Consider the following 24,438-nt stretch of genomic DNA (forward strand, 5'->3'; position numbering starts at 1 on the left):
TCGAGTTCAAACGATCTCAAACGATCTCAAACGATCTCAAACATCGCCTTCCGAGCAATCCTCTTCCATCCAACTTTCATTCTCACCATTAATCTTGATCGTCGAGGAGTTCAAACTTGCTCAAACGATCTCAAACGATCTCAAACGATCTCAAACGATCTCAAACATTCCCTTCCAAGCGATCCAATTCCATCCAACTTTCAAACCCATTATCGTTCACCCTTATCGTGGACGATCTCGAACGATGTCGAACAACGTCAAACAACGTCAAATCGATCTGTTCCTTAAATCCATCGAGAATCGAGAAACGAAATTCCCCTACAACGATTCCCCGATTCGAGCGATCGAAATATATCGATAGAGGCTGTTCGAGGAAAAAAACGATCGTGACGGCGGCGATGGGGTTGCGCGTGTTTCCACGCGGCGCGAGTTTAGACGCGCAGCAACGCGGCAGCGGTTTTCTCGTCCCTCTTAAAAAGTATCGGTGGGCGCACGTGCGTGGCAGAAAGGGGCTAGGCGGGATAGATGGACGGTCGTCGCCGCCGCGTGTCGATGCATTCCGCGCGCTTTCCACGCATTTCTCAGGGACCTTATGCACCCGCGCGCATTTGCTATTCCACCGCGGGGCCGCGTCCGTGAGGTGAATAAGAGAAGCCCGGGGCCGGGGCAGGTCGTCAAGCGTTCGCCCGCCTCCCGTGGCGGCCAACTTGCCTCCAAGATTTCCACGGTGACTGAAAAACGAGCCTGCCCTAGGCGTACGCGCCGCATGGAATTTATTTATTCGATGTAACAGGAGGAGAAGAGAGAGAGAGAGAGAGAGAGAGAGAGGAACAGAAGCGTGCGGAGGAATTTCACTTCGTTTTTCGAGCGAAATAAGAAAAGAATCTTTTGATATTCCGAGGTTCGACGATGAGGAGGAGCAGTTCTTTACTTAAACTAACTTAAACTTTTTATAGGGGATTTTTCATGGTAACATAGTTATCTTTCTTTATAGGGAATTTCTTGGCTTTTTTTTCTAGGGAAATTCTCGAAATAGGATTACCCTAGATAATACTTCGAGAATAATACGTTCCCTTCCGTTCCCGATCCCAACAATTTTTTAACGCTTTCCAAAAGTAAAAATAATTTGCTCGCTCGCGGGGAAACGACTCGATTTAAAATTAAATTTTAACTACGAAAGACAAGGACGCGCGCAGGGTCGCGGACGGTTGGTCTGAAGGAAGGTCAAGATATCGGTTGAGGGGCGGGGGGGAGGGAGGTGTGTGGAAGGGGACACATGGAAACGTGATCCCGCATATCGTTCCGACGAATAGTTTGAGGTCACCGTTGCTTTGGTCCCGAGCCATCGGGCAGAGTTTGTAAACTGGCCGAACTTTCAACGGATCAACAGCTGCCTCGACCCATCCATATACACACCACAAGTATTCCCCTGTCCCCGCAAATATGACCAGCCTTTAACCAGATCCCTTTCTTTTCGCTCTTATGGAGAAAAAAGGAGAAAAAGAGACCGGAGGAGTTTTGTTACACTCTTGGTGTATACAACTAATAAAAACAAACTTCTTCGCTTAAGCTTAAACTGTCGTTTGAAGAGAAAGAGATGAAAGATCTTTGTAAATTGATAATGAAAATAGTCGAAACATCGTATCTCGTTTCACATTTCTACGTGTAAATATCAATTTTTTGACGAAAGAATTCGAATCGAAAATTGTCTGAATATTTTCTCTTCTCGCGGAGAGAGAAAGAGAGAGGGGAATATTATTTCTGAATATTATCGTTACAGAACGAGAAGCTGGAGGTGAAACAGAAATGGGCCTCGCGGCTTTTGGGCAAGTTGCGAAAGGATATCACGCAGGAGTACAGAGAGGACTTCGTGCTGAGTATAACGGGGAAGAGGCCGGCCATGTGCGTTCTGAGTAATCCTGATCAGAAGGGTAAAATGCGTCGTATCGACTGCCTGCGCCAAGCCGATAAGGTACGTCACCTACACTCATCCACTTCCCCCTCGTACTTCTAATCTCTTCCTAATAAAAACTTTGGCAATGTAATATCCTTCCCTTTCAAATTCCAAATCTAATTCAAACTTTCTATATATATATAGAACACACACGATATTGCCAATATACGTTTCTAAAATTAAAAATGTCCCTACACGCAAAGTATAAAATCATTCGATATTTTAAAATTATTTTTGATACTGATTATTTCGAAGGATACGTCTCCGTGTGATTACTATTAAATTAAATAATTAGAATATTAAGAGATTCGAGGCAATTTCTTGACGAAGTGGTGGGGGGGAGTCGCGCGTGTCGTCGAGGTGGGCGAATAATAATAGCGTGATGTCGCAGGTATGGAGGTTGGACCTAGTAATGGTGATCCTCTTCAAGGCAATTCCGTTGGAGTCGACGGACGGGGAACGGCTGGAGAAGACTGCGGAATGCGCTCAGCCGGGCCTCTGCGTCAACCCCTATCACATCAACGTCTCCGTCCGGGAACTCGATCTCTACCTCGCCAATTTTATCACCAGCCACGGTAAGGGATGGTTCCGTTCGATTTATTCTCCCCAAATTTACCTTTATCTCTTGTGTTCGCTTCTCTCGTGAAAATTTAATTTCGATCCGATCCGTGATATTCGAACGGACTGTTCAACGGACTCTCGATGCTTCAATTTCTACCTACCGAGTTTACTTTCGAATGTTTTTCAATTAAAAAATTATATAAACTATATAATGATACGAGTTACTAATAGAGGAATCTTTGGAATATTTAAAAATTTTTTTGTCCAAGAATGTTTTCACTCGTCGAAGTAGAATTTCTCTTACTTAACTTAACTTTTGAATTAAATTTTTGAGAAAGAACCAGAATCCATCTAACTCAAACACGTCTTCATTTCTTCCTATAAACTTGTCAAACAAAGATCCCCAAGCATTTTCTCTCTTCCTCCGTCTCTCGAATCAAATCCGAGCCGCCTAATAACAACCCCCTAACCGTCCACCCAATCGCCTCTCCTGTCCCACCAGGAAGTATTGGCTCGGCTCTCGTTGATCTCGTGCACGACCAGACCCAGAGAGACAGGGAGAGAAACAGAGAGAGAGAGAGAGAGAGAGAGGCGGGTGGCTGAATCGAGCGTGGCGCGTTCATTCACTCGCACATCCGTCCATTCAAAGTGTCCACTCGACTCGGCTTCGATTCAAAGTTTCTTGGAACGCTCTGCCAATTTCACCGGCCCCCCATACAAACACCGGGCCCTCACCCGCCCCTCCCTCCCCACCCACGATCCTCTCCGACCTGCCATATCTCCAAGGGTGATGCCAACACTCTGGTGTTGATCCGTTTTGGCCGATCTTTTCATCGAGAACAGCGTCCAAGGCATCCGGATCGCGCGCCTCCATGAGCCACCACGCATTTGACACCTCGTTTCGTGGATTCTAGAACTTGGAGATCGTGTGGACGCTTGCAAGATTGAGAATCGCAAGAGAGGGAGGGGGGAGGGGGAATTTTGGAAAATTTCGAAAGATGTTCGAGGAATTGTACGAAATTGTACGAAATAAAGAGGAATTTCGTAATTTAGCATTCGCGGGTATTCAGTGCCGGATCAAAAAAGGATCGCCAGGAATTAAAATTGTATTGTTAAAAAGTTATATTGTCCATAATTTCGCGATGAAATCTCATCTCATCGTTTATACGAAAATTTAAATTTCCAAATTTTACTCGTTACAATTTTCACGAGATCGATAAGAGGAAGAAAATTCGCGTGGAACGGGGAGGAGCGGCGGAAGGTGGCGACGAACGGTCTGGAGAGTGCCTAACCTACCCCATGTCTTGGCAGCCGAGCGTTTTTTTCTCTTTCTCGTAGGTGGTGCGCGGTAGGCCTGGCCAATTTTTGCGTCAACCACGGGTGTAAACATTAGAAAGCCGGCTGCCAAGCCGTGTTTGTTGAGCCACCACGGGTTCGAGTGCCTGCGAGAAAGAAGCGTAGAGAGAAAGAAGGAGAGAGAGAGAGAGGTGTACAGCCAAACAGAGGAGAGCGCGTGGCGAGACATACACACCGGGCGGCCCCTCTGCCAGGACAGCGCGCGTACGTACGGAAATTACGTATTTTCAGACTGAGTCAGTGAGTTCGATGAAACCGAATGAAAGAAGAACCGCGGACGGGCGCCAGCCCCGGCCCTCCTGCCAGCTGATCGATCGAAACGCGTCGATCAACGGGCCACGTGCACGTATGCACGCGATACCTCGTCCTCTTATATCGGTTTCTTTGTTTTCGGGATGAGCCGCGTTTCGTTGCGTTGACCGCAGGTGGCGTTGGTGGCGAACCAGCAGATCGGAGAGGTTGCGTGGAAATTTTGGAATTTCATCCCGGAGATCGTGGGGGAGGGAGAGGATCGTGGTGTTCGATGGAAATCTGTGAAATTTTATTTATTTCACGTGTTTCACTGGTTTTTCGATTCTGTGGAATATTCTTCTCGAGGAACGGAGAATTTAGAGGAAGAGAATTTGGAGGTTAGGTTAGACAAGCGCGATAGTTTATTTGCTGTTCGAAATAAAACGTGGGATCGTGTTTGATGAATTACCATTTGGAAAAATGTTTATTATCGAAGGTTAATCACTGCTTGAAAAGTACACGATCCTCGCGATTCTGGATCGCTTGTTCTATTAATGAGATTCGCCCGATGTGTTTGCAATCAGAGGTTTAATCTATTATTTTCTATCTATATACGTTCATGTGCAATTTTACGATTCGTCCGATTTAATATTTATCTTCTGCGTTCGTAAATTTCCATGGAATCATAATAAATATTGTATATTCGTGTGTCAAAGTTGATTATCGTAAAAGTCTTTGCAGAATTTTATGAAAAGTACAAGTGAATAGTAAATGTGTAACGCTCGAATAAATGGAATGGAATAAATGAAGTATCGCTCGTTCAAGACTCTCTTTCCAGAGAGGATCTTATTTCTCTTCTTCTTCTTTTTTTTTCTTAGCTCGTTCGACGATAAATCTTTACCGAGTCAGGAAATTTCGAGAGAAATTGGTGGACCGACTCGTTCGGAAAAAATCAGTTTAATCGGCGTTATTTATTCTCATCTAGGCTGCGAGCACGAGACGTTTTGCGAACTTCGCGACCCAATTAATATGGTCGAGACAGTTTCGAGATCCCCGGCACACTTTACGCGAAGATTCGTTCGTTTGGAATCAGCCATATTTCAAAGTTTTCCAACTTTCGTGAATTCACTCGAAAAGATTTCGTATTCCGCTTTTTTATTCCTCGCGTTGTTCCACTTTCGAGAGCTTCAAGGTCTCGATTTAAATCCGAAAAATTTATACCCTTGTTTGTCGTAAATCCCTTATGTCGATTCCAAGAATTTTCACCGAGTTTTAAAACGTTACTTGAAAACATCTCGGTATTATTATATTCTTGTGGTATATTCTTTCAAAAAAGAAATCTATTTCGATCTCTGTTCTATATATGTATATACAAATCCAATGACATCAGCGACGCATTAATTCGATAGAATAGATGGGATATCGGGGAAAAATAACTAGAGATTGAAGAGTAAAATGTTAGCGATGCAATCGATCGTATCGAATAAAGAACAATCGTATCGCTCGTAGGATGAGAATTAATTATCGAGGCAGCATGCTTGGAACGCGCATGCGCACAACTATCGGAGAATGCCGATCGACGGTACACGGGCGACGAAGGATCAACATCATAAAAATTCCTAACCCTCTGTAAATATACACGGTACCACAATAATATAAACTTGCTGGCTGCCAAGGCGTGGCTGCGGATAGCGAAGGCTTCGCTACTTCGGACCCTTTCGGATTATACGCCTTGTCGACGTATGCTAAAAGTAGACACTTGCTCCGTTCGTTTCGACTGACCTAATAGACGATACATTACAGAAGGGAAGAAGGTGGACGATACGAAAAGATACGAGTCAAGGATCAAGGATGCGTGATATTTGAATTCTATTCTGTGGATATTTTTTTATTATAAAGTTATTATTCGAGAAAAGAAATCGAGATAGATGAAAAGTGATGAAAGATCGTCGTTGTAATTGTTGAGGTTATGGTGGACTATCGATATTATTGTATGGTGATTGCTTATGTTCTTGCTCTTCATCGGTTTTTGGATATCAAAAATGATGGGATAATAATCGGATCGATCTCAATCCGAAGATAAAATTATCTTTCCAATAATAATCTTTCTCATATTACTGGAATGCAATCGTCTTTACTTTTATTTTTTTTTTTTTTTTTTTTTGAGAAAGAACCTTGGAAAGAAAATCGAATTTAGGCTAAAGAAGGAAAAGTAGAGGTTAATCGTAGTCGGGACACTGCGTATTCGTCCTAAGAGCTAAATATCGCCCGGCCGGTCGGTTGCGTAAGTATCATCGTCTCTTATGAAAGTGTTAGAGAGAGGACAGGTGCCTCGACGCGTGTCGTTCTCGGACACGTCGCATTTTCGCGATGCCACTGCGGCAGAAGCGAGGTCCGTTTTAGACGGGGCCGCATCGAAAAGTCGGCAGGAAAATCCACGCTGTATGACTTCGATAATCTAGCACCGACGAGGAATAAATATCTTCCGCCTCGTTCGAACTCTTAACTCGTAACATTTTAATAATCGTATTAAAAATTAGAGATTACATTTTTCCCTCTCTTTGTCTTTCCTACAACTTCCGAGTATTAAACTTTTGAGGTTATGTTTTAACTTTTTATTCGATCTCGCCGGAATTTCTTCGAAGAAACGTTAAATTTTACAACGAATCGATTCGAGCGTACAAGCGAATGATTCTCTGTAAATCTCTTTTCGAAACTTTTTAAATTCGAATTTCAACGGATTAAATCGCTTTTTTCCAAAATTTATTTCCCCTATCCACTCTCGCGCCACTTTCATCGTATTATTTCTGCAAACAATGAAAGCGGTGTTCGCGTTAACAAATAAACAGAGTGCAAAATAAACGGCCGCTCGAAACGAACTTTTCGTCCACTCCCAAGGGAAACGCGGGCAAGTACGCGTACTCTCGCTCCGCGCGTTTTCACGCGTATCTCCGCAAGTGTGCACGAATCGGTGTGCCGTGCACGCGAGCATGTGACCATGCGTGCCGATGTGTGCTCGCTCTATAAATAAATAGTCGACGGACATCTTGTTGTGAGCGTCTCTCTCTCTCTCTCTCTCTCTCTCTCGAACACCGTACAATGTTTGATTTTCATTCGTGTCCACGCGAATGCCTGAATATTTTCGCGTCCGTGATTAACTGTGATATAGCCTGTATTGATTTTTTAATTTTTTTTTTTTTTTTCTCCCTCCTAGTAAAAGAGTTTCGAAATTTTTCAACGGAACGTGCATATTTTTATTCGACCTTTGAAAATGATTAATGAATCGCAGAAGGATGATTTTTTTTTTTTTTTTTTTTTTTTAAATAAAGAAAGAATGGAACTACTAGTGTGGTGTCTCAAAGAGGAAAACGAAGTTTGTTTATGACGTCAGAGACGAATTCTGCCGCTATTTTTAATAATTCTTGGAAAGGTGGATTAGATAGTTTGTCTTTTATAGTATGACTACTCTAAGTGGGGGGAGGGGGGGATTGTAGTTATTTACGTTGCACGATTATAATTAATGCACGTACATTCGTGAATACACATTAATATAATATTAAATCGTTTCGCGTAATTCATTTATTTTTCGATTCCAATTCGATCGGATTTCTCGTGGTTTATAATATCGTATCGCAATGTCGTATTGGATATTGTTACACTCGTAACGAACAATTTTCGAGAAGATTCTCGGAAAAGCCGAGTAAAATTGCCGTCCTTGAGGCAATTCCCGCGTTTCGTCGTCGTGAAATCGGCCGCTTGTTCATGGATCACACGGTGTCAACAGATCCGTTTCTCTATTATTGTTCCAAGGGGCGAGGCGTATCTATCGGTGTCCGCTAAAATTTCTGCGTCGCACACGCACCTGTCCACCGGACCACTGCCCGACTAATTTTGCTGTTACACTACTTTGAAGTAGTGTATCATCCTCTGCGCCACGTTGTGTCGTAATCGATCTCGTTGCCCCGTTAACCTGTAACTTAACTAACTTTACCGAAATTAATTATCAAAAATTTACGAAAACATTAATATCCATTAAGATAAGTCAAGTTATTTTTCATTAATAAAAATAAAAAAGATTTGGATTAAAAAGAAAAAACACTTTCGAATTTCAATAACGAAAAATTTAAAGGGGAATCGAAGCCACGGAAGCGAATTCGATTCGAAGAAATACACTAAATTTTAATGCGACTCGGTTCGGCTAAACCGAAATAGACAGCGCATTAAAATCACGCGTCTTCTTGTCAGCCGTATTCAACGGATAAATTCCGCTAGCGAAACGAAAACAACACGATTCGATACTCGGGTCCAATATTTGCTCCGCTCACCCTTGAATCCTTCGACTAATTTTGCCCCGCCGATCGATCTCGATCGATTTTCTCGATCTATTCGCGCTTATCTCCGAAATATATCATTGCGAAATACACACATAAAACTTACATTATACGACTAAAAATCTGTATGGATGTTGGAAATCCATGTTCGATGGGAAGGAGACGTGCGTGGAGAATGCTCGAACGACGAGGAGAATTTAAATTTCTCGTTCGTGATCGCGCGAACGTTTTTCTTTTTTATCTACGCACGATAACGGGAAAAAAAAGAAAAAAGAAAATAAAGGAGATCGGCTCGGTGAAGCGAGGGCCGATATAAGGTTGAGTCGCAATTAAAAATAACCGGAGGAGTGCACGTATGTTTGTTAACCGTCTATTTATAACAACGGCCGTTTGTCGGTTTTTCGGCGTTGTCGAGCAGGCGTTGATCGAGGGTGTCGCGACGATTGTGAAACGAGTTTTCCGAATTTCCATCCGCGCGCAGAAAGAATCCATTCTCTCTCTCTCTCCTCTCTCTCTCTCTCTCTCTCCCCCCCCCTCTCCCCGGTTTCCACGCGTTCCACCACCACCAACGTTCTTACGTGAAGCGCAACATAGGTGCATGCTCTCTCTATCTATCCGTCTCTGTCTCTTTCGAAAAGTCGAACACGAACGTTCCGGGCTCTCGTGTATTTCTGTGATATGTTGCGTAATGAGATTTGCGTAATTTACCGCAAGATATAAAACACCGTGTGTGACAGCGAAGGTGAGATGGGATTTGTCGAGGAGGAGGGCAGGGGGGGGGGGAAGGAAGGTATTATACCGCGCTCCCTCGCAATTTTCAGATTCGGGGGAATCCCCAGTCGGCCTCTCTCTCTCTCTCTCTCTCTCTCTCTCTCTCTCTCTCTCTCTCTCTCTCTCTCTCTCTCTCTCTCTCTCTCTCTCTCTCTGTGCTGCGCGTCGTCGTCGTGTGTGTGTGTGTGTGTGTGTGTGTGTGTGTGTGTGTGTGTGTGTGTGTGTGTGTGTGTGTGTGTGTGTGTGTGTGTGTGTGTGTGTGTGTGTGTGTGTGTGTGTGTGTGTGTGTGTGTGTGTGTGTGTGTGTGTGTGTGTGTGTGTGTGTGTGTGTGTGTGTGTGTGTGTGTGTGTGTGTGTGTGTGTGTGTGTGTGTGTGATCCGGGCGAGGGATCGAAAATAGAGTTTTTGAAGGAGGAGGAGGATGTTGGAGAGTGTTGTAGAATGTTTTGGAGAAGACGATTAATCGGTGAATCCTGTTTCTATTGTTACAGAGGTCCTAAACGGTATCTGCAACGCGAGCAAGGAGGAAGAGAGGCGGCGAAAAGGTAAAGGGGATGCGTGTCCCTTTGAGGATATCTAATCCGTCCATTCCTTCCCGATCCAAGGAAAGAATTTCGAATTTTTTTTTTCCCCCCCACTCGCAATCACATTCCACGAATATTGTCGCGTTTTTTAATTCAACGAAAGGCAACGCCTCATTGCCGTTCTCTGGGGTTCTGTTCCCAGGTGCAGGCTACCACGAACTATATAACGGTGTTGTCTGCAATGACACGATTCTAGCGACAGGTGTCTTCAGCTCGAAGGAGCTTTGGATGCTTTCAAAAGGTACGACGATTATGATGATAAACAACAACGGAATGAATCTCCTCTTCTTTTTCATCATCCAACGTATTAAAGAAATTAAGGTTAAAATTAAAGAAAAAGAAAAAAAAAAATACCAAGGGTTTGTCGCTTGTATATGACTCTCTCCCCCTCTCTCTCTCTCTCTCTCTCTTTCTAGAGTCTCCTCAATCTCTTTCGAAAGAAAAAAAAAAAAAAAAAGAAAAAAAAAAAATTGACAATTGAAGAAACGATCGATTCTGAGGGAGGAGAGGAATCTTTTTTTTTTACGGATGCTTTCGAAAGGTAATCGGAACCGGGAGTCGATATCTGGGAAGAAACCTTTTGAAAGCATCCTCGCGATGATGAAGCAGGAAGAGAAAACTCGCTCCGCGATAACTCGCGATGTATCGACAACGATGAGAGTTTATTATTAGGGATTGGAATTCGCGATTATCGTCCACTCGACTCGATTATATCCTTTCGGCATACCTTCGGGACCACTTCACCGCTGCTACTCCTCTCTCGCTTATCAAGGACCCGATGAACGATTGGCACGCGTGGCCAATAGGCGTGAGAGCGGCCGGGCCTGTTTCGTGTAATCCGATCTCCGACTTGTTAAAGACCAACGCAAACGAGGGAGGGAATTTTTGAAATCGTAAATTTAGAATCCTGTCCCGTTTATTATATTTCCCTTCGTTCTTCGAGAGGGGAAAAAAGGAAAAAGGGAGAAACGCGGAGAAACGAGCGAGCAAGTTGGTTGGCTGGCAGGGGTCAAGGTTGCCAACAACCTTCTCCAAGCACGTCCCATCGATAGAACAGGTGAAACCGAGTGTTATTGCCCGACATTGTCTGCCAATTTCCGTCACGAACGTATACAGAAGCCGTTATATTGCCAATCCCCCTCGTTTCTTTCTCTATTAGTCACCGGCGCACTATGAATCCCGCACGGCCAAGAGAACGGCCTCTCCACTGTAAAAATTGTTGCATTTTCGAGCGTTCATTCGAAGGAATTTACCGATCCGAGGGAGCCGAGACGCGTGGACGGTCGATCGAGCTTGTTCAAACTTGGTCAAACCTCGTCAAACATTTTCAAAATCCCCCTGTTTCGAGGAGGGGACGAAGGGGGACGCGTTCCACTCTCGAGAAGGGAGGAAAAATGGACTTCAAACCTTGTCAAACCATCTCAAACATCTTCAAAACTCTCCCCCTCCTTGCATTTCGAGGCAACGGGTGAAAGGAGGACACGTTTCTTTCTTTGTTCTTGTAAAAAGAAAGGGGGAGGGAGGGCGATTTTTGCGAATCGTTTCGAAATTCAATTTTCATTTCGAAGGGAGAGAGGATCGTGGCACGCGTGCACCGCCACTAAATGGAATAATAGGGCAGGGGAACGCGTATTGAGAAGCGGCGCGAGCCTCGAAACGCCTCGACGTATGCATCTGCACTCTTCCACTCCTCCTCCTCCTCCTCCTCCTCCTCCTCCTCCTTTTGCCACTCTCTCCCCGCTCCTCGCGTCACCGTGGCAGGAGATTAGTATGCAACCTGGTGTATTAATAGACGGGGAACAATGCTCACGGCCTCAGAGGCTGCTGAGAGAGCCTCGCAGCCTCTCTTTCTCTCGCTTCTGCCTCCCCCCCCCCTTCCCCCCTCCCTCCGATGAGCCAGCTCTCCCTTCTGCCGATCTTTGCAACTCGATCGAACGCCTTTTTTCTAATGCCACACTCACAGTCAAGAAACACACGAGAAACACACACCGGTGTGTGTTTTAATACCGTTTTAATTTTCACTTTAAAGACTTTTTTGAAGAGGGTAAAGAGGATAAGGGGTCGAAAGTTTGGAGATCGGAGCGCACAGGAAGTATAATTAGTTCGTCTTCGATTCTGTTGTATTGGAAACACGTTGATTTTATTCGAGAATTTTCGTTCGTGTCAGGACGAGTTTGAAGATGTTTGAACGAAGTCGTCTTCAATTTTGCTTCAATCTCAGATCTCCTATTGTGCGATATCGCAAAATATCAGGGGCAGGAAACACGAGTTTTATCCGAGTATTTTCAATTTTCTTAGTCGAGAAGAGTTTGAAGATGTTTGAACGAGATCGGTTAAACAGTTAAATAATAACGATTTCATTTAAAATGGCAAAAGTAATCGTAACAAATTCTATTCCTACGCTCCACACCAAATCCATCCACTTCTCCCTCATATTTATTCCTGCCCAATCTTCGAAATTCCGAAATCCCTCCCCCCGAAGGGGTGGCGTGTTTCTATCACGTCGTCCCGTCTTTGCACGTCTCCGACCATCACCACCGACAGGATATTCTTCTCTATTTCACATCATACGCCTCCACCCCCGCGGAAATTGCGCCCCCTTTTCTTTTTTTCTTTCTTTCTCTTTTTTTTTTTCTTTTTTTTTTATCCACCGTACGTGCCTTGCCTCCTCACATCGCTGCAGAGAGAGAGAGAGGGAGAAACGCCTGGAAAATACTCTGCCCCCCTGCGGGCCTACTACCATTTTTCCCTCTGAGCCATGCACACGTGCACACGTGCAGGCGCATTGTTGACAAAAAACCAGTGACGTATCCGAGGGGTTGGGAAAAAAAAAAAAAAAAAAAATTCGTGGAAAATCGCGCGCGGGCGTCGGGACACTGATTCTTTCTCCTTTCCTCTTTTTTTTTTATCTCATCTCTTTTTCTCCCTCCTCCACCGGTCGGCGAATCCATCGTTCTTTTTTCTCCCCCTCCCTCCCCTTCCCCTGCAGGGAGAAGAGCGAACCTCGGTTGGCGAACTTTGGTAAAAAAAAAAAAAAAAAAAAAAAAAAAAATTCGTCAGGGACGAGCCATTGTCGGACGTTTAACCCCCTCGTGCGGTCCTCGGTCGATGCGGTCGATCGAGATTGATGGGGAAACGATGATCGAGAGGAGGAGGAGGAGGAGGAGGAGGAGAGAGAAACGGTGGAATTGGGAAAAAAAAAAAGTGGCGCGCAAAGTCTTTTGTTCGCCGTGGAGAAACCTCTTTCGAGGATTTCCGAGGCTGAGACGAGTTCTCTCTCTCTCTCTCTCTCTCTCTCGACTCGAAAATGTTTTCTTTCTCGTTTCCCTTTATTTTCAAGTGAGAAGGATCACAAGTGGTATACCAACAAATTATCCGCGATATACTTTTTTCCAGACTCCGCTTATTCCCGTGTCGAAACTGTGGTATCGTCGTTTCGAGAAAGATTTTATTAAGAAAAACATTTATTATATATATATAATATATACACAACACGTATCCTCCAGCAAGGATACACGATGGTTCGCGAGCATTACGAGGCCGAGTCGCTTACACAAGATGCAAATTCCACGGCACTAGCTCAACCTAATTGGTCGTTGACCGTCGTTCCAACGGGGAGATCCCTATATTTACGCGTCGCCAACTGCGACAAACTGGAATCCTATTATTTTACGGTGGCGCTGATTCAGCGCAACGTGTAACTGGAGCGTATTCTAATGGCCGGCACCACGATTAATTAACCGATCTCTCTCTCTCTCTCTCTCCCTCGCTCTCCCTCCTGGAACACGATTGTGCGTTCACATCGTGGCCATTCTCTCTCTCTCTCTCTCTCCTCTCTCTCTCCCCTCCCACGGTTCGCGCGACTTCACGACAGAGAACACGATTTAGAGAGGAATCGACGGATAATTGGAGGTATTAAATCGTCCGTGGGGAATGGTTTGATCGGGCGGTGGATCTTGGAACGGATTAAGGGAGATTGTTCTCGGTCGTGTGTGATCGTGATTACGATAGATCGTTGGCAGTTTCGTGGAGCGAGTATTACAGTTCCTTTCGTCCATTTTTTCTTCTTCTTTTTTCTTTTTCTTTTTCTTTTTTTTTTTTTTTTTTTTTAGATATCCTAGAACTCGATTCAACCCCGTTCGCGCGTGGAATTATAATTAATTTCGGGGGAATCGATGATAACCCTTCTCTGTTACTCGGTTTTCGATTGCCTCGAAAACGTGAGACGAGAAAGGCGCGAGTTGTTGGAGAGAGTTTAAAAAATTCGAAGCGGTATGAAAGCGCTCAGAATCCACGGGATTTGTAAGAAAACTTAAATCGATCCGATCTTAAAAGATTCGTGGAAAAAAAGAGAAAAAGGAAAAATTCGGGGAGAGAATTTTCGAAGAGATTTTCAAATCTCTCGAAAAAAGAGAGGAAAAAAAAAAAAAAAAAAAATTCCTTTCAAAAGGGTAGGGGAGGGGTGGGGTGGAGGGGGAGGGGGGGGGGGAAGGTTCTCGAAGGAGGAAAACGCGCGGAAGTGCGATTTCCTCGGGGGAATCGAGACCGCAAGAGGACGAAAACGACGACAAGGAAAGACGAGCAAAAGACGACTCGGACTCAGACTTCGGACGAGGAGGAGAAACGGATGACGTACGAACGCGCGAGGATCCGTAACCGCTAATGTGTGTCTGGTTTCAGCGTCCATACTGCATGACCTCAGCGACATGCAGCCTCAAATAAACGCGATCAAAATAGAGCACCCGCCGTACTACTGCAGCAGCTACACCCCTCCGTCCGCAGCCACGGCCGCGGATCATGCTCAGCCAGCGGCTAGCTTCAGTAAGTTTCAAAACTCTCTCTCTCTCTCTCTTTCTCTTTCTCTTTATCTCTCTCTCTCTCTCTCTCTCTCTCTACGTTTCGTCCTTATTTTTAGTGTGGATGCACAACGCTGTCACCCGGTTCTCCTCTGTCTCTCTCTCTCTCTTTCTCCGGCTCGAACTCCGTCTCCGTCCTTTTCTTTCTTTCTTTCTTTTTTTCTCGAGCGAAGTGCACACGTGAACGACGTCATGCGAGAGAGACGTAGCTAGATACGTACTTACGTATCTAGGTATTTATTATTATCCGTGGTCAGTTGAGATTCGAGGTTGAAGAAGGAAGGGAGAGAGAGAGAGAGAGAGAGAGAGAAAGAGAGAGAGATTTTTTTTAGACAGAATTGGGATTAGTAGCAACACGATTAGTGATTAAGGTTAAATGGAATTGGAAGGTTTCGAAGCGCCACGAATTATACGCGTTGTATCATAATGTATATGAACAGAGCTGTGACCGTCGATGAATCGTTACGATTCGAGTGGAGTTAAAAATTTTTCGTTTTAAATTTTTTTTTTTTTTTTTTTTTGCAATTCGAAGGATCACGGATAAGATTCGTGAAACAAACGAAAGTGTAAATCGATCGTGTTTTCAAGAGATAAGAGGCGCGTCTCCTTTTCAGAATAGAATAGCACCCGCGATCGCAATCGGTCGCCATTGCGTCACGGTACGATGCACCCCTTCACCCCCTCCCTGCCCGCCGCCACGCGCACCCACATTCCCGCGTTCACCGCCGCCGCCGCCGCCGCCGCGTTTGCGAAACCGCGATTTCACACGGTATTTTTATATCGTTTTTCTACGCGCCCACTAAAATTAAACCGTTCGAGGACACCGACTACCAACTATGCGGAATCGACGCTCGCGCCTCCGTAAAAATGCATTTCCGTCGATACATACGCCTTCCACAAAGAAACGTTCTTCGAACGTTCTTCTAAAGAGACGGAAGGGGAGGAGATATGTTCCCACAACCTGGTATTTATATTTGAGAAGGTTTACCGATCGAGCGACGCGAATGTCCCTAGGATGTAATTACATTGTGTCTAGTAAAAATGATGTGTAGGATAGGCGATTATACAAGTGCAAACGTATTTCGACGAGAATACGGTAAAAAGAATGTCGAAAGGTAAGAAGAAAATAAATCGGGCGTCGAAATATATATATATATATATACACGAAAAATTTATTATTAACGGTGTGTAGATTTTATAAGGAGAGAGAGAGAGAGAGATAGAGATAGAGAGAATAGTTACACGTGTGTATACTTTCGTCTCCTTACAGCAACAACACAATGATAATAATAAATTCGTAACGTGTAACGTTTCACCAATGGTTGCCAGAATCGAATCGAATTCACCTTACTCGAGTAACAAATTCCCAATGTTCAGGATTCCTTTTTTCTTTCTCTCTCTCTCTTTTTTTCTTCAATCTCATCCTTATCGCACGGTCCTTTGTTATCGGGATCTCACTTTGCTCAGCGTTCTATAGATCATTTTCCCTCTCTCTCTCTCTCTCTCTATATATATATATATATATATATATATATATATATATATATATATATCTACCTTTCTCCATTTTCTTTCCATTCTTTCTCCCCTCTCTTAACTCTCTCATCGATCAAACGATAACCGTCCCCTTCCCCTCTTCGAAATCGGCGGAAGAAGAGGGATAACTTCCGTCTCGACTTCCTTTTTTCTCAAAGAAGAGAAAGAGAGAGAGTGAGAGAGAAAGAGAGAAGAAAAAAGAGGAAGAAAGAACGATTGGTTAGTCTCTGTGATAATCCTAATTTTCGAACTCGAACAGAAATCACGAAAAATTGAAAACTCCTTGAAGAAAGAAGTACACAAAGTGTATATATTCAGTTATCAGGACGGAGGACGAATAAGCGAGCGAGCGAAGAGAGATGGGGAAACGTACGAGGCGAACCGAGTTAAGACTTTTGAACTGCGGGTGGGGGGGGAGAAGGAAGAGGGGGAAGGACGGTTGCAACGGTGGCGGCAGCGGCGGCGGATAGACGAAATTTACGAGACGCGGGATAAAATGACCACTTTCTCGAGCAAAATGCGCGCACGCACACACACACACACACACACTTAGGTGGGTTAGAAGGGGTTGGGTGGAAAAATTCCGGCAATAAGCATAGCTGGACCGAGGCCAACCCCCCCGTCCCCGGTTTTCCTCCCTTTTTATCATACATACGTTTGCCTTTATGGCGCGGGAACGGGACACTTGATTGACTGTATTGTCGTTAAATTAACAGGCGGCGTGAGTATCGCGCGCGATCTGTGAACGAGGCTAATTTTATTGGGCCGCGCAACGAACGACCTCCCCCTCCTGCCTCCTTTGGACGCGTGAAAAATTTTGTAAGGAAGAAGAAGAAAGAAAGAAAGAAAAAAGGAGACGATGCAGAGGGTCTTTCTTTCTATGAGAAAAAGGATAGATTTAATTATTATTATTATTATTATTATTTTCTTCTCCTTTTCTTTGAACGGAGAGTCGTTTATTTTGTCGAATATCGTGGATACGATAAGTTTATAATTTTTTTTTTATAAACGGGACGAGGATACGAACGATTCAAACGGAAGTTGTAGAACGAAAGAAAAGAGGGATTGTATTTTTATTTATTCGTTTATTTATTTTGCAAGTGTTATAAACGCGGTTGTTGGAAGTAAAAGTAGATGGTTGAGCTTGTTCGATCCGGGGAGACACGCTCCTTCCGTAGGAATAATAATTAATGAGTATCCTGTAGTAAGTTTGGTTCAAGTTCGTGGTAGAATTTTCGGTTTGAATATGGAAAGAAGATGGAAATATCTTCGCGAAAGAGAAGAGATACTTTTACCTTCTTTGTTAGCTTCGTTTCAATGCGGATGATGCGGGAGAATATGAGGACAGGGGAGGGGGCAGGGAAGCTCGTTTCCCCCTTCTCCCAATGCATGAATATCTCTCGTATACGCGATCCCGAATGCTGCTCGTATTAACCAGAAACAATCGTAAAATTGTACCAATTGTCCTTCCCAAATTCCTTCATAATTTATCGTAGCATTCCTTGATCCTTCTAGGATCTGCAGAAGCGGATTATATTGCGAACGAAGTGAATTCTAAAATGCTAGAGAAATTTCCCTAGAAGAATCGAATCTCCCACTGAAAGAAAACCTAAAATCCTAGAAAAATTTCAATTCGTTTCGAGGAAAGTTCCTAGCCGAAGGATAAATATCAGGAAAAGTTCCTAAAAGTCCCCAGCGCTTCGAGCAGAGGAAACCGGAAAAATTCCTAGGGCGCTCTCTCTCTCTTTCTCTCTCACTCGCTCGCCTCATCTCGAATTGCCAATTATCGAAACGAATTGTCTCGAATTTTGGAATTCTTCTTATCTTCGCAGGCCCACCACCGGTGCATCAGCTCATAAGGAACGACAAGACTGAAAAGCCTCCGACGGTATCCGTGTCGAGCGCGCCGACGTTCTCGCCGGTGCTAAGGCCCGAGGATGGTCACCGTGGAATGGACTCGCCGCACTCGCAGACGGGTATGTGTCGATAAAAGCGATCCCTTTTGTCGAGATATCTCGTATAAATATATATATATACATACCGAAGACGAACGGTGGTTAATTCGACCTCAAGTCGAATCGAATCGAATAAAACGGCTGGTGGATTACCTGTCGTGGCAATTGCTGGCCATGATCCCGAATGCAGGATCTCTCCAGGTGTATTTTTTATAATATCGTCTCTATTTTTTACGATTTAAATTTTTTTCAGATTTTCTTCTCTTTTTTTTTTTTTTTTTTTTTTTTAATGCAGAATCATTTAGAAATTGTTAGATTATGAAGGAAAGAAATTTCGAAGAATTTCTATTTTTCACGTAGTTTTACTAGTTTTCCCCTGAGAACCGTGAGAGAGATCCTCCATCAGCCTAACGATAACGGGAGGATCAATTGAAGGCGTCTTAACGCTTGGACCCCATTTTTTGAGACTTGTTAGAAAAGTGGAAAAACGAAAGATTCCATTAAAGACACTGTTTCTCCCTGCAATGGATTGCCTTCGAGTAAGCCATCGGTTGATTTCGCGCTAATTTAGAAAAACGAGATCTGCCTACAATAAAAAAGAAAAATTGAAAAATCGTGCAACGTAGAATCGAAATACATCGCGAAGGCAAGTTCGAAAAGGGAAAAGTCGCCTGTGGAACGAACCTTTCACAGTCGTTCTCGCGCTTCAAGATTCACCCTCTATCCCTCCCCCCTCTCAAAAAAAAAAAGAAATATTTATTTTCAACCCTTTGAGAAGAAAAAAAAGTATATGTATGTATACACGCTCGAAAAAAAAAAAAAAGCGAGTTTTCTTTTAAAACGTAGCGTTTTATTAACGGGGAAGTCCACTGTAAGTACTCTGCATACTCGCCAGACCGGAAGTACGGGCTAAAGACACAAAGAACACAAGAAGACTGTCCAAAGGGGATTGCGATCTATCTCGTGCCTTCATCCCCTTTGAAACCTTTCGTCTCGAAACTCTCCCCCCCCCTTGCCCCTAGTTAACATATCTAACTTTCTCTCTCCCCAACACGTGTATACATCGTCTCTCTCTTTCTCTCTCTATACATATATATATATATCTGTTTATTCCGCCCACCAATCCCAAATGGAAATTGCCACCAGATAATAATAATAATAGTAATAATAATAATAATGAGAGAAATAAAAAAAAAAAAATCTCTTCAGTGTCTTTCGCGCTTCAGTTCGTTGTCCGCTTGGTTTCTTCTTTTTTTCTTTTTTTCTTTTTTTTTTTTTTTTTTTTTTTTTTGCCTGACGAGTTCACTAATATAACAATAATAATAATAATAATAATAATGCTAAGAATCGCGCGCGCCTCGAGAATTCCGGTAGCGGGCGAGATAAATAAGGGGAAAGAGGGGCTTTCCGCCCCTCCCCCTTCCGTTTCACCGCCACCGTTTCGCCGCTACCGATCGAACGAGAATGATCGTTGAGGCGAGCTCGGTGTCCACGATTCACGTGTTTGAGTCTCCCGCCACTTTTCCCAATCTCGCGCCACACGAAAAGAATCGATCTCGACGAGATTTTCCGTATATATTATATCGTTGCACGATCGATATTTATATATTTTTGACGTTTTTATATAAACACGTTCGTTGCGGGGGAATTCTCGGCGGTTTCGGCGGACATATCGACATGTTATACGCGTTACACGTTTCACCGCATTGAACGTGCCATAATCCTCGCCCCTCCCTCCCCTCGCCTCGAGAAATTTATTTGGTTCGAGGGATATATTCTATTTTTCTATCTCGCTCGAAGACGCTTTCTTTCTCTAGAAACGAAGGATAAGAGAATTGGGCATCGACCTCTTCCTCCTCCCTCCTCCCTCCTCGGTTGAAGTTAAAAATCTCGAATAAAGTTACTTCAACAAGCGTGTCGCTTGTTGAAACGCTTTTAATGAAAATTAACATTTACTCTCGTGGTTACTCGTTACAATTATATTCCGCTTCTCTTCGCCACAAAACCATTCACGCGGTGATTATTATTTCCAATTTATTATTATTATTATTATCGAGGTAACTTTATTCTTCAACTTCGACTATTTGTTAAATTTTACCCGCCACTTCTCACAACGTTCCGTCGTTTCGACTCCTTCGAAATCCCTTTAACTCCGGAGACAGAAAATAAAAAAGAAAAAAAATCGGTCGACGCTAGTGGTAAGCTCGTGATCCTTGTCACAGTCCCCTCCTTCCCCCCCAGTCTCCATTCTGGAAGTGTTCTTCCATGCGCCTTTTAACGCGCCACCACCACCACCACCACCACCACCATCACCGCCATCCTCGTTGCCACCGAGCTCGAGAGTGCATCGTCGGCGATTTGGCGCCTCGAATGTGTGTCCAGTGTGCGATAGACCCAAACCGAGCTCAGCCATCGGGCATCATGTAAGTAGATCGATCACCGGGGATTGTTGGATCTCGATCTCCCCCTTCTCCCCCTCTCCCTCTCTCTTCTCTCTCGCCAACTCCCTGAATCGAATCGAGAAAGAGAGAGAGAGAGAGAGAGAGAGAGGTGGCTAACCCACCTTTTCGATGCGATGCGAAAATTGATGGGATAATATCTCGCGGATAGTAGTAGTAATAGGTGGTAATCCGAAATGGTTTCTGGTTCTTTTCTTTTCTTTTCGGCGATTCGTGGGAAAATTTATTTTTTGAAAGGATTGGAAGGATGGGGGAGGATGGAAAAAAAGCGTGAAGAACAGAGTAATTGTAAAATTGTCTTTTTTTTTTTTCATTTATTTGATTAATGAAACGATATATTTACATATTGTCTGTAGGAAAATAATGTAATCGTAGCTTCTAAATTCGAAATTATTTCGAAATAACGTTTTTATTTATTTTCTTATGTAAAATCAACGAATTCAATTACGTACTTTACCATTAAAATTAATAAAACGAGACGCTGAAGAAAGTGGGTTAGTTCAGAACTCGTAGGAATTTTACAGGAAAGAAAAAAAAACGTTTAAAAGATAATTTTAGGAAAGAAGGGGAGGGGGAGGATGGAGATGGAGAGATCCATCCGGACAAGGAGAAGAAAGTTCTCGAACGATCCACGGGATCTATGATCGATGGCAAAGCAGCCTTTTCGATCCATCCGCGTGTCTAATGGTCGCGTGAAAAATGACGCGTGATGATCTCTGTTTCAGTCTGAGCCCGAGCGTAGAGAGAAGCTCGCTAAACTCGACTAAAAGGTACTTTGTGACTGGTTATTGACTGTTCTACATACATATATATATATATACACACACACACCTATATATCTATCTCTCTCTATATTATATATTACATATTTGTTACGTATATACATATTATATACACGTACGTGTAATCGATGTACATACGTGTATGCGTGTACACATACTGTACGGCAGATGTAGCGTGTGCACGTCGAATCGATTCGAACGAGACGAGAAGTCTTTTCGAGATTTCGAAAATTTATTTCGAGAGAAAAAAAAGAAGGATTGCAAACGATAAAGGGAGAAAATTTTTTCCAATCTTTTTTATACCTCTCGGAGAACAGAGAAGTTCGATCTTCGGCTTTTAAGTCGTCCCATTCGTAGGTCAGTCCACGCGCGCAGGTTGAACGAGCACGCTCGTCTCCAGGTGCACACGTGAGGAACGAAATAAACGGAATGGAATCGTGGACTGGCACACGATTCTTCTCGCACACGCGCATCCGCCAATGAAGGGACTTCCGCGTGTCCGTGTACGCGTGTATGTATGCACATGCTCACGATGTCGTATATATATACGCTCGAATATTTTTCTATATTGCTGTCACGTTTGTCATTTTTCCTTTCCAATGGTTGTTTCTTTCTTTCTTTCTTCTTTTTTTTCTTTCCACTATATATACACACACACACACACGTATACACAACCACGTACACACAACCACTTACACACACATACATACATATACACGTATACACAACCACTCACACTTTCTTATCTCTGCGTGTCTCTCCTTTTCGTTTCTCTTTCTTTATCTATTTACTCTCTATGTCTCTCTCTCTCTCTCTCTTTCTCTTGATTTCTGCGATTTTTCTTCTCTCTTCTGTCACGAGTATTATGTACGTATACACGAATGGACACAAAAAGTATACACGAAATACATTTCTATATCTCTCTCTACATGGACGTTCGATCACATAGGCCCTGTAGATTGTAATTTTTTGTGCTCTCTGTTTATCGTCTCTCTCCTTATACTGTCTCTCTTTTGTGTATATTGCGTATATTGTGCGACACTCGACGATCCGCGTCCTTCGTCGAACTGCTTCATCGATCCATCCTTCTTCTCCCGTGTGCGCGAAAATTGCAAGAGTTTTTTTCGTAAGGGAGGAAGAGGGATGGAGTGGAGTGTAGTTTCGATAAGCGAGAATTGTGTTCGGAATCGAAGGGGAATCGCGCATGAGTTGGAAAGTTTTGAAAGAGTTATTTTTAGGAATCTAAGGAGGATCGGAGGATATTACGAGAACTTCCAATTCTTCGATTTTTCCTTGATTTCCAACTTCCAACAGTTGTCGGAAGTTTTAGAGAATTTTTCTTTTTCTTTTTTTTTTTTTTTTTTTAAATATTTAAAGTTTTGAAACGGAATATGAGGATTCAAATATTTTCGTAAATTTTCGAATTCCAAATTTATGATTCCAAATTTTTGAATCTCTAAATTTCTTGGAGAAATTTGAAGTTCGAATTTTATTATTTTAATTTTGTCCTACAATATCCAAAATTTTCAAATTTAAAAACTTCTATATTTTATAATCCTGGAATATCAAAAATTCTCAATTTCCAAATTTTCAAACGATCAAATCCTTCCAAACACGCCCAAAGAAAACCATTCAAATTTTATAATCCTAGAAATCGAAATCCTCGAAAAAAATTTTCGATTAATCGAACTTACAAATCCTGTAAAAAAAAAAAAAATTCAAAGATTCAGAATTATTGAGATATTCCGAAGAATCTTTCTCGTAATCCTTCAAATAGACGATGTATTGTCTCTTCGATCCTCCAAGATCTCACCGAGGCTTAAATCCTTAACACCATCAAGCGACTCAACTCGAGGACCTCCCCTTCTCCCGAATGCCATCGAAATCCGCGAGTCTCCTTCGCAAAGTTTCCGGCCGAATATGCATTGGTCGCTAGGGAAGGGCGCGAATCGTCGACGCAGCTCGAAATTGCACAATCACGCCCTCTTCCTCAACCTCTATCTTCCACAGTACCACTATATACACGTATATCTTTATATGTATATATATATCTATCTATCTATATATATATACACACACATATATATCTTTAAGTGTATTTGGTGTCTCTGCAAGCGTCACTCACACGTACACATGCACACGTACACCTTGTCGTCGACCATCCATTGCTCACAAACACGTACACGTACACATGCTCGATTTGGAGGGTGTCTTCGATGCGGCAGGAGACAAATTTGCCCGGCACACACTTCCTCCGAACCCTCGTCCGCGAGTTATTGCAAATTGAAGACCGGCCTCGAGCCCCTTTTCGAGGACCGTCGGCCATTTTAACCCTCTACAACCCTCTCAACGTGGAATTTCCGTTTCCTTTGAAAAATATTTGAAAAAATATTTGCCGTATAAGTTGGATTGCGGATAATAATTTGTTTCGTGTTCTTCTTTTTTTTTTTTACCGATCGAGTAAAATTAATCGTACGTATTATTTGTGATTAAAAAAATCACAACACAGACACGGATGTTCCAATTACACAGAATTTGATTTCTCTAAAACTGAATTTGCAAAAACAATTACTATTGATCCCTGATTTCGAAAAATTACAAAAGTGCAAAAACTTCGGATTCATAGAGCGAAGCGTTTATTACAGAGGAGTCACGGAATAAAAGTTAAAGTTTCGGTGGAGGAGAGGGGGAGTCGTGAAATTTGCTATCCTGCAGAATCGAAGATATCGACGAGAGGAAGAAGGACAAGGAGGAATGAAAGAAAGGAAGAGGAAATGGAAAGATAAAGGGAGGAGACTCGTGGAGGGAAACGGAGAGAAAAAACGGAGGAGATATTCATTCCTCGCGGCATGCAGCGTCGTCTCGTGCAAGCCTCTCGAATACCTTCGCTATCGATCTCCTCGCGATGTTCGGTTCTTCTCTCTCTCCTCAGACCACTGCCCTCCCTCTTATATACGTTATGTTCCCCCCTTAATTCAATAGATCTATTCCCAATCGCGCTAAGTGCAGTGCTTAATTTTCTGGAATCTCTCTTTCTCTGTCTCTCTCTCTTTCTCTCTGTC

At 43.2% G+C, this 24,438-nt stretch overlaps 1 protein-coding gene and 1 long non-coding RNA gene across 16 annotated transcripts in view; one reads left to right on the forward strand and one right to left on the reverse strand.

Moving 5' to 3' along the window:
* NfI (Nuclear factor I) overlaps positions 1–24,438 on the forward strand; it is a 73,798-nt gene that overhangs the window by 34,573 nt on the left and 14,787 nt on the right. For 6 of the 15 annotated variants that reach the window (XM_086905222.1, XM_086905207.1, XM_086905209.1 and 3 more), the window contains 6 exons: positions 1,781–1,972; positions 2,346–2,529; positions 9,696–9,749; positions 9,931–10,029; positions 14,469–14,609; positions 18,013–18,156. In XM_086905222.1, the coding sequence (XP_086761348.1) occupies positions 1,781–1,972; positions 2,346–2,529; positions 9,696–9,749; positions 9,931–10,029; positions 14,469–14,609; positions 18,013–18,156 (814 nt within the window). The remainder of the gene's footprint in view (positions 1–1,780; positions 1,973–2,345; positions 2,530–9,695; positions 9,750–9,930; positions 10,030–14,468; positions 14,610–18,012; positions 18,157–24,438) is intronic. The other 9 variants (XM_086905210.1, XM_086905208.1, XM_086905213.1 and 6 more) reach the window with 5 other exon arrangements.
* Positions 7,667–8,880, reverse strand: LOC147658041 (uncharacterized). The gene is made up of 2 exons (XR_015291324.1): positions 8,540–8,880; positions 7,667–8,087 (listed from the first exon to the last, which is right to left on the reverse strand). It is a non-coding gene; the product is annotated as an uncharacterized LOC147658041 (long non-coding RNA).

This window comes from Apis florea, unplaced genomic scaffold (assembly GCF_048593485.1).
Source record: "Apis florea isolate Af1SG1 unplaced genomic scaffold, ASM4859348v1 contig_2411_pilon, whole genome shotgun sequence".
Taxonomy (NCBI): domain Eukaryota; kingdom Metazoa; phylum Arthropoda; class Insecta; order Hymenoptera; family Apidae; genus Apis; species Apis florea.